The sequence below is a fragment of the Girardinichthys multiradiatus genome, chromosome 6 (genome assembly GCF_021462225.1).
Source record: "Girardinichthys multiradiatus isolate DD_20200921_A chromosome 6, DD_fGirMul_XY1, whole genome shotgun sequence".
Classification (NCBI taxonomy): Eukaryota; Metazoa; Chordata; class Actinopteri; order Cyprinodontiformes; family Goodeidae; genus Girardinichthys; species Girardinichthys multiradiatus.
In genome coordinates this window covers 7,591,945-7,601,061 of record NC_061799.1, presented here as the reverse complement: position 1 = coordinate 7,601,061, position 9,117 = coordinate 7,591,945, and the positions used below count along the sequence as shown (strand labels likewise).

Here is a 9,117-nt window from a genome sequence, read left to right as displayed (position 1 = left end):
GATGTCCTTTTACTCGCTCTGGAGGGCTGCGTGGTTCTGCTCATATTTATTGTTACAGTACTTACCAAGTTGCAGAGAAATCACTTGATTCTTGTAGCTTCTGGCTACATATTTGACCTCGGTTCTTATTGACATTTGTTGGTTTTCTGGCAGGGAGCCCATTTTTGAACCAGGGTGGAGTTATGAGCCATAATGTTAGCCTGCTTGGAATACCAATTTTCTTTAAAGGTTTCACTCATCTGACCCAAAAGGTGACCTCTGAGAATAGGAAATTGGTTCAGATGTTGAGGAACCATCAAGGTTCAAGCCTATCATAAACTAGAAAATGTAAGGTCACTGGCCACAGTGAAGGAAGTTCAACATACAGGTCCTTCTCGAAAAATTAGCATATTGTGATAAAGTTCATTATTTTCCATAATGTCATGATGAAAATTTAACATTCATATATTTTAGATTCATTGCACACTAACTGAAATATTTCAGGTCTTTTATTGTTTTAATACGGATGATTTTGGCATACAGCTCATGAAAACCCAAAATTCCTATCTCACAAAATTAGCATATCATTAAAAGGGTCTCTAAACGAGCTATGAACCTAATCATCTGAATCAACGAGTTAACTCTAAACACCTGCAAAAGATTCCTGAGGCCTTTAAAACTCCCAGCCTGGTTCATCACTCAAAACCCCAATCATGGGTAAGACTGCCGACTTGACTGCTGTCCAGAAGGCCACTATTGACACCCTCAAGCAAGAGGGTAAGACACAGAAAGACATTTCTGAACGAATAGGCTGTTCCCAGAGTGCTGTATCAAGGCACCTCAGTGGGAAGTCTGTGGGAAGGAAAAAGTGTGGCAGAAAATGCTGCACAACGAGAAGAGGTGACCGGACCCTGAGGAAGATTGTGGAGAAGGGCCGATTCCAGACCTTGGGGGACCTGCGGAAGCAGTGGACTGAGTCTGGAGTAGAAACATCCAGAGCCACCGTGCACAGGCGTGTGCAGGAAATGGGCTACAGGTGCCGCATTCCCCAGACCTGGGCTACAGAGAAGCAGCACTGGACTGTTGCTCAGTGGTCCAAACTACTTTTTTCGGATGAAAGCAAATTCTGCATGTCATTCGGAAATCAAGGTGCCAGAGTCTGGAGGAAGACTGGGGAGAAGGAAATGCCAAAATGCCAGAAGTCCAGTGTCAAGTACCCACAGTCAGTGATGGTCTGGGGTGCCGTGTCAGCTGCTGTTGTTGGTCCACTGTGTTTTATCAAGGGCAGGGTCAATGCAGCTAGCTATCAGGAGATTTTGGAGCACTTCATGCTTCCATCTGCTGAAAAGCTTTATGGAGATGAAGATTTCATTTTTCAGCACGACCTGGCACCTGCTCACAGTGCCAAAACCACTGGTAAATGGTTTACTGACCATGGTATCACTGTGCTCAATTGGTCTGCCAACTCTCCTGACCTGAACCCCATAGAGAATCTGTGGGATATTGTGAAGAGAACGATGAGAGACTCAAGACCCAACACTCTGGATGAGCTAAAGGCCGCTATCGAAGCATCCTGGGCCTCCATAAGACCTCAGCAGTGCCACAGGCTGATTGCCTCCATGCCACGCCGCATTGAAGCAGTCATTTCTGCAAAAGGATTCCCGACCAAGTATTGAGTGCATAACTGTACATGATTATTTGAAGGTTGACGTTTTTTATATTAAAAACACTTTTCTTTTATTGGTCGGATGAAATATGCTAATTTTGTGAGATAGGAATTTTGGGTTTTCATGAGCTGTATGCCAAAATCATCCATATTAAGACAATAAAAGACCTGAAATATTTCAGTTAGTGTGCAATGAATCTAAAATATATGAATGTTAAATTTTCATCATGACATTATGGAAAATAATTAACTTTATCACAATATGCTAATATTTTGAGAAGGACCTGTAAATGTGAGCTGAGAGGGTACAGATTAGGAAATAAGGCCCTGAGGTTGGAGGCCGGGAGAAGGAGCGGGCCTCCTGGGCTGGGGTTGGGAGTTGGGTCTTGAGGGTCAATTGGTTCTGGGGCTGGCGTTTCTATTCCCTCTGGATCATTTGTGTTTTTTGGATCTCGGTCCCTGGCATCTGTGCCCGGTCTGTCGGCTGGGGGAGACACTGCGCAGGGCCCTTGCCATTGCAGCACGAGGTGTGGTGCAGGGCAGTTTGGAGCAGGTAGGTCCCTTTTTTGTTCGTGACCCCCTCTTCAGCGGCGTTCAGGTTCGGGCGGTGCCAGCACTAGTCTGGGCTGGTGCCTGTCTCCACCACAAAATAAAGGGGACAACCTCCTGGCTCTGGGGGTTGGCTGCCCCGCTGGGGTATCAGTACCTGGACCTGGGAATATAGAATATGTATGGTGAGTGAGAGTTGTTGGGTGTGAGTTTTTTTATGTGTATGCATGAGGGTGGGAATGTGTGATTGTGACTGTGTGCCTGTTTTTGTGTCAGGTTGGGTCTTGTACTGCTCCCTCTCCTGGATCAGCTTTGGCCACCCATCAAATGTAGGGCCTATTTCGTCCCCGCTGGCGGCTGTCTGCCCGCTGGTGTATTGGTTTTTGGTGTGCTGGCTCACTCCCGGTGGCTGCTTCCCAGGCCCCAGATCCCCTGGGCTTGTCGAGCCTTTGCTTGGGTGGTAATGTGCCCCAGGGTCTCAGGTCTCTGGGTCCATGGGCAGATCTGCTCCGGCGTAGATGGCTGCCGGCAGGGCCCGTGGGCTCGCAGCTGCAGCTCCCTGGGGCTTCTGCACTGTGGCTGCTAGGTAGTTCCCCTGGGGCTCTCCTCTGGGGGGGTTAAGGTAGTCCTTCTGAGATTACGTGCTCTGGGCCTTTAGATGTGCATCTCAGGTCCAAGGGGGCAGGTCTATGGCTCCTCACACTCACTATTGCATATTTTTATGGAGAAACCATATATACAGGTTCATTATTTTCCATAATGTAATGATGAAAATTTAACATTCATATATTTTAGATTCATTGCACACTAACTGAAATATTTCAGGTCTTTTATTGTCTTAATACGGATGATTTTGGCATACAGCTCATGAAAACCCAAAATTCCTATCTCACTAAATTAGCATATTTCATCCGACCAATAAAAGAAAAGTGTTTTTAATACAAAAAACATCAACCTTCAAATAATCATGTACAGTTATGCACTCAATACTTGGTCGGGAATCCTTTTGCAGAAATGACTGCTTCAATGCGGCGTGGCATGGAGGCAATCAGCCTGTGGCACTGCTGAGGTCTTATGGAGGCCCAGGATGCTTCGATAGCGGCCTTTAGCTCATCCAGAGTGTTGGGTCTTGAGTCTCTCAACGTTCTCTTCACAATATCCCACAGATTCTCTATGGGGTTCAGGTCAGGAGAGTTGGCAGGCCAATTGAGCACAGTGATACCATGGTCAGTAAACCATTTACCACTGGTTTTGGCACTGTGAGCAGGTGCCAGGTCGTGCTGAAAAATGAAATCTTCATCTCCATAAAGCTTTTCAGCAGATGGAAACATGAAGTGCTCCAAAATCTCCTGATAGCTAGCTGCATTGACCCTGCCCTTGATAAAACACAGTGGACCAACACCAGCAGCTGACACGGCACCCCAGACCATCACTGACTGTGGGTACTTGACACTGGACTTCTGGCATTTTGGCATTTCCTTCTCCCCAGTCTTCCTCCAGACTCTGGCACCTTGATTTCCGAATGACATGCAGAATTTGCTTTCATCCGAAAAAAGTACTTTGGACCACTGAGCAACAGTCCAGTGCTGCTTCTCTGTAGCCCAGGTCAGGCGCTTCTGCCGCTGTTTCTGGTTCAAAAGTGGCTTGACCTGGGGAATGCGGCACCTGTAGCCCATTTCCTGCACACGCCTGTGCACGGTGGCTCTGGATGTTTCTACTCCAGACTCAGTCCACTGCTTCCGCAGGTCCCCCAAGGTCTGGAATCGGCCCTTCTCCACAATCTTCCTCAGGGTCCGGTCACCTCTTCTCGTTGTGCAGCGTTTTCTGCCACACTTTTTCCTTCCCACAGACTTCCCACTGAGGTGCCTTGATACAGCACTCTGGGAACAACCTATTCGTTCAGAAATTTCTTTCTGTGTCTTACCCTCTTGCTTGAGGGTGTCAATAGTGGCCTTCTGGACAGCAGTCAGGTCGGCAGTCTTACCCATGATTGGGGTTTTGAGTGATGAACCAGGCTGGGAGTTTTAAAGGCCTCAGGAATCTTTTCCAGGTGTTTAAAGTTAACTCGTTGATTCAGATGATTAGGTTATAATTATACTTATTTCATGCACACGACTAGGGCTATCAGAAAAATATATATTATATATATATGTATATACATACACCCCCGACAGGACACATTAAAACAAAACTAGGAAAGAAGGCCCTGCTCCAATATTGACACTTGCAGCTGCCCACATGGACAAACCAAGATTTTTCCGGAGAAAGTTTTAATTTCAACCAAATAATTACCAGCACCCAAGGTGGACGACTAAATGCTGTTGTTGGTGCATTTAGTTGAAACCCGTCCACTTTGCCCACATTGAAGATAAAAAGGAAAAACCAGAAATGGAGAGGACAGAAAGCAAAGGCAGAAAGGCATTAGGACAAAAAAGTAATAAAGGGTAAAGAAGGAAGCAAAGATACAAGGAAGTAAAGAAAGAACAGTAACAGAAAATTAAAAGAGCATAAGAAGAAATAGAAGGAGGAACATGAGGGAGAAACAAAGGTGGGATGGCAGTAAGAAAGGATACATTATTTTGACAATAGGATAAAGACTGGAAATAAACACTTCATTTTTATGAGACTTTTCCAAACAGCATAGAAACCCTGAAACATACATCTTTGAACATCCGAATGCTTTAAATAAACATATCTGAATTTATATTCTGCAGTTTGAAGATTTAAAAGTTTGAGTCATGATGCTCTACAAGGATCAGTATTAAGTCAAAGTATTTTATTTGAAGAAATTACAAAACTCATGTCAGAAAAGAGTGTTTTCCACGTGCTATCCTAGCAAATCCATCATCATCGTCTCTGAAAACAAAGGGTTTTAAAAAGTGTTCTTATTGTTAACAGTTCCGAATCAGAACGGGGAGAAGAAAATACAAAATATTCCCCTTCACAACACAAAATGCTGCTTACACCGACATGAACAAAAATGGGAGCTTTTTCTGAAGCCACTCTTCCAACAACACTGAGCAGTTAATGTGAATCCTGCTTATTTGTCCCAGGTTAGAGTTCCCTCTCAGTGACATCACAGCGACTCAGCACAGTCCCATCCTTCAAGTGGGCTTCATTTCAGGTGGGTCAGAACAGGATGGAGGAGCTCCTGGACATCTCCCGAGCTTTAGGTTGGTTAACCCACGGTAACAAACCTGCTGCCTCTACTGCTTTGGGCCGTGGCGACGCGCCGATCTTTGAGGATACGGAATCGCTCGTTCAAAGTCATCGACGTTTGCTGGAGAACAAAGGCCAGAGGGCGACAGGCTGATTTCAACCAATGACAGGAAATCATCTGCAGGAATAAATCAAATGGTGTTCTTACGGGCTTCCCAACACTGTTGATGTCAAACTGCAGAGGTACTCCTTTAGGGACCTTCTTCTCCACCGTCTCCACTTTAACAGGAGCTGAGCTGACAGGAGGGGGGTGTAGAGTCCACGCCGTGGGGGGCCTACAAAGCAACACAGATGCTGTTGGAGGTGGACGCATGTTAAATATATTACTACTACACAGACTTGGAGGGGTTGTACTGAACGCTCACTCAGGTTGAGTCCTAGCTGTTGGGTTGTCAATCGAGACGGTCAAGATTCCACTGCCAGCTGTGGTTGTGCGCCACCTAATGGACAAACAGAAGAACTGTCTCGTACCTGGGATGGCAAATTTTAGCTTCCTCCTTCAGCATGAATACATTGGGTGAGGAAACTTACTGGTGTGTTCTGACTGGAGGAGTGTGAGGAGGTGGCTTCTGCACCTGGGCTTGCACCTGCAGAGCACAGAAAACACTGAATTTTAATGCACTGGGAAGTGTTGAAAGCTCTGATTGAAACATCGTGTAAACGGCTGCCAACTGTACGCACCTTGAGCCCTCTGCGAAAAAGGAACGTGGCTTGACGAGCCTCCCGCTGTGTCTGCTGGACCGGCGGCAGTTGTCTGCAGGAAGAAACCAAAAACTGAGAAACAGCTGTGCAAACACTCCCTGTCTATCAAATTAAGTTGTTTGGGTAAAATCAAACTTTCCTCATGTTGTGTTAGAATGACCACAAGCCATCTGGTCTTACCGTCGTTGAAGCTGAAAAGGTCTTCTGGACATGGTTGTGTTCTGGCCTCTCTGTGGATCGGGCTGCCGGTACAGTCGCCTCTGAACCTCCGGCCTCCTGTACTGGGCCTCTGAGCGCTGAATGAAGGGTCTCGTCCTCTGCTGCGTTTTCGGAGGAAAGAGGTGAAAAGAGGATCAGGTTAGAACAGATTTGTCTCAAATTATCAGAAAGCTGATTCAGTAATTCAGTTTAGAAAGTCATTACACAGAGTGACATGAATGATGTTTATTTCTGCTAATGTTGATTATGGCTTACAGCTAATAAAAAGCATAAATTTATCTTCTCAGATAATTTAAAGAAACATAAAACCAATAAAAAGGATTTTTAACACAGAAATTTTGCTTTGACCTTCAATCACGAGGAAGGCTGCTGACTGCAGTTGTCCCAACAGTCACTGACACCCCCCACAAAGAGGATCGACCACAAAAGCTCATCGATAAAGAAGCTGTTTCCAGAGCACTATATCCAAGCATATTAATGGAAAGTTGAGTGGAAGGAAAAACTGTGGTAGCGGGGGTGGAGAAGAATCTGGATCTCTGGCATCCTCGCAGAATCCCCTGCCACCCTGCGGCAGGCTGTGGCGGAACTACCACAGCCAATGCAGACGTGCACAGCGCCGCCTACCAAACAACATGGGTAGCTCGGTCAGCAGGGAGCTGAGGAAGAGCGGCTGCTGACGTCACTCTGCTGCGCCCGCCGCTCGGAATGCTTTTTCGTTTTCGAGTTCTGGGCAGTACTTTGCGGGCAGACCACGAAAACAAAAAAGCAATGTCTGCTTTGTTTTCTTTTTGATTATGGCATAAAATGTGCAGTCGTGAAGAAGAAAATGCAAATGCAAATAGGATGATTGATTACTAATTTTATTTATGGGTCAAATAATGCAGCCACATTCTTAAAATGAAAAAGCATTTCTGGAAATGCTTTTTCATTTGAAATATGGTAATGATTTGCTTCCATAGGAAATGGCTTTAATTCGTTTTAATAGGGAATCACGGATTTTTCTGATAGCCCTAGTCGTGTGCATGAAATAAGTATAATTATGAGCTACTTAACATGACTGTGAGAAAGTGCTTGCATGTGCTGTAAGAAGCAGTTACTTCTCATCAGTTTGCTGCTTTAAGCTCACTCATTCATGCAGTATATGCTTTTATAAACGTGTCATTTTGTTTTACTCTAACACAAAACAATAATTTTCACACCATACTTTCTGCATACGGTCCTGCTGTAGACAGGATGCCACCTCTCACATTTCCAACGGTGAGAACTTCACTCCAGCAGGAGTCTGGATGTCAGAACAGTGACTGCAGAAAGAGTCCAAATGTCCACTGATGACCATGGTGGTAAAGCAGCCTCTGTTTAGCAGAAGGATCCGGAGGATCCATCCTACCAAGGAAGCCTCCTGGACATTAGGGAACCCATCCTCTCAGACTGTGTGGATGTGATCTGTGTTACCTGACTGGCTGTGGATCTGATCAGTGCTCCAGCTCGTCTCAGCAGAACAGTTGGCCTCTTAGCCGCCAGCCCGGTGATGACCCCCTGACCCCGCCGCCGACCCGCCATTGGAGGAACCCTTCTGTTTCTTAGCATAGCCGAACCTCCTCGGGGTACGCCACCTCCTGGGGAGATTAGAATTTACCGACAGATTAATGAATTTTAACGGGGCCTCGTCAGAGGAAAATTAGCTCCCACCTCTCTGTGCTGCTGATCCGCTCCTGGTTTGGCTCAAACGGCCTTTCTTCTTGAACGATATGCGATTCACATTAGCTTGTCTTCTGTTCAGCTGTTTCTCCCGTTTATTTAAGCGAATTATGTCATCTGTCGAAATGAGAACAGGAGAAATGTCAGTCTCAGAAGCGCCATGTTTCTATTTATCCAGATCCCCTGGCTGATGCTACTAGGCACAGGCTAACATCGCAGAGAATCTGTTTTGGTTACTGGCAATAATAAAACGAGAATGTTACCTAAGGACATGTCGACTTTATCGGGAATGCCCGCCATTTCTCTCCGTCCTGTGGTAAAACCACCGTTGTTCATAACTCAAACAGGGACAGACACTCCAGAAATGAACCAGCAGCTCAAGGTTCTGCTGGTTTCTGGAGCTCCGCCACAACAGAGGAACCTCCTCCTCCAAATGAACGCTTCTTCTTTATGTTTTATCAAAATACAGTTTTAAGGTGTGTACCGCCACCTACCGCATCGGAGTATGTAGGACAGATTTAAAAATGAATTCTAGAGTATAGTCCTGTTCTGACTAGAACGTAAAAAACTTCCCTTTGTAAACAAATTCATTTCCATCATTTCTTTCACATTTTGTTCTAATTTAATTCTCTCAGAATTTCTTGTTGTGGACAATGCTTGATAATACTCTGCCTTTTTAAGTGAATCGCAATAGAAACAACGTGGTTACTGAGCCTTACCTACAATATATAAAGTTTTCATTAATCCTATCTGATCAAATATCAATCTGAATAAGACTGTCTACTCTTTTTAATTGCCCATTGAATTATTTTGCCTTCTAGTTTCAGGATCTTTGTTCCAAAGTTTCTCTGCCAGATTTCTAGCCTTTTACTTTTGATCATTGATTTTCCTTCCCTCTCCAAAAGAAATGTGGATTATTTGAGTTTCATTCAAATAATCTTTAGGTAATCTTTATCTATTTACTCTCTTTAACTATGAGATGTGTTGGTATCCAGCAACATTGCACATACATTCCAGATCTTTTGAGACTGAATCAACTTAGATATAGACTACTTCCCATCTCAAATCTGTTTAAACTGATTTTA

At 44.9% G+C, this 9,117-nt stretch overlaps 1 protein-coding gene across 2 annotated transcripts; it reads right to left on the bottom strand.

Moving 5' to 3' along the window:
• Nucleotides 1-4,955: 4,955 nt before the first annotated feature.
• Nucleotides 4,956-8,476, bottom strand: LOC124869402 (UAP56-interacting factor-like). Of its 2 annotated transcripts, XM_047367214.1 has the most exons (9): nt 8,296-8,473; nt 8,024-8,149; nt 7,787-7,950; nt 6,296-6,435; nt 6,095-6,167; nt 5,945-6,000; nt 5,779-5,853; nt 5,562-5,688; nt 4,956-5,474 (listed from the first exon to the last, which is right to left on the bottom strand). In XM_047367214.1, exons 1-9 carry the CDS (start codon nt 8,366-8,368, stop codon nt 5,373-5,375), a joined length of 936 nt encoding a protein of 311 aa, XP_047223170.1. In that variant the 5' UTR covers nt 8,369-8,473; the 3' UTR covers nt 4,956-5,372. The 2 variants fall into 2 exon arrangements, with proteins under 2 accessions (XP_047223170.1, XP_047223169.1); XM_047367213.1 differs by having other exon boundaries at nt 4,956-5,688; nt 8,296-8,476.
• Nucleotides 8,477-9,117: the final 641 nt, after the last annotated feature.

Excerpts from the sequence above, each read along its gene's own strand:
- LOC124869402 (XM_047367213.1), bottom strand. The coding sequence starts at position 8,368 with ATGAACAACGGTGGTTTTACCACAGGACGGAGAGAAATGGCGGGCATT. Across the intron at positions 8,150-8,295 it reads TAAAGTCGACATGTCCTTAG|ATGACATAATTCGCTTAAAT; the intron begins GTAACATTCTCG and ends TCATTTCGACAG. Across the intron at positions 5,854-5,944 it reads CCTCCAGTCAGAACACACCA|GTGGCGCACAACCACAGCTG; the intron begins GTAAGTTTCCTC and ends TTTGTCCATTAG.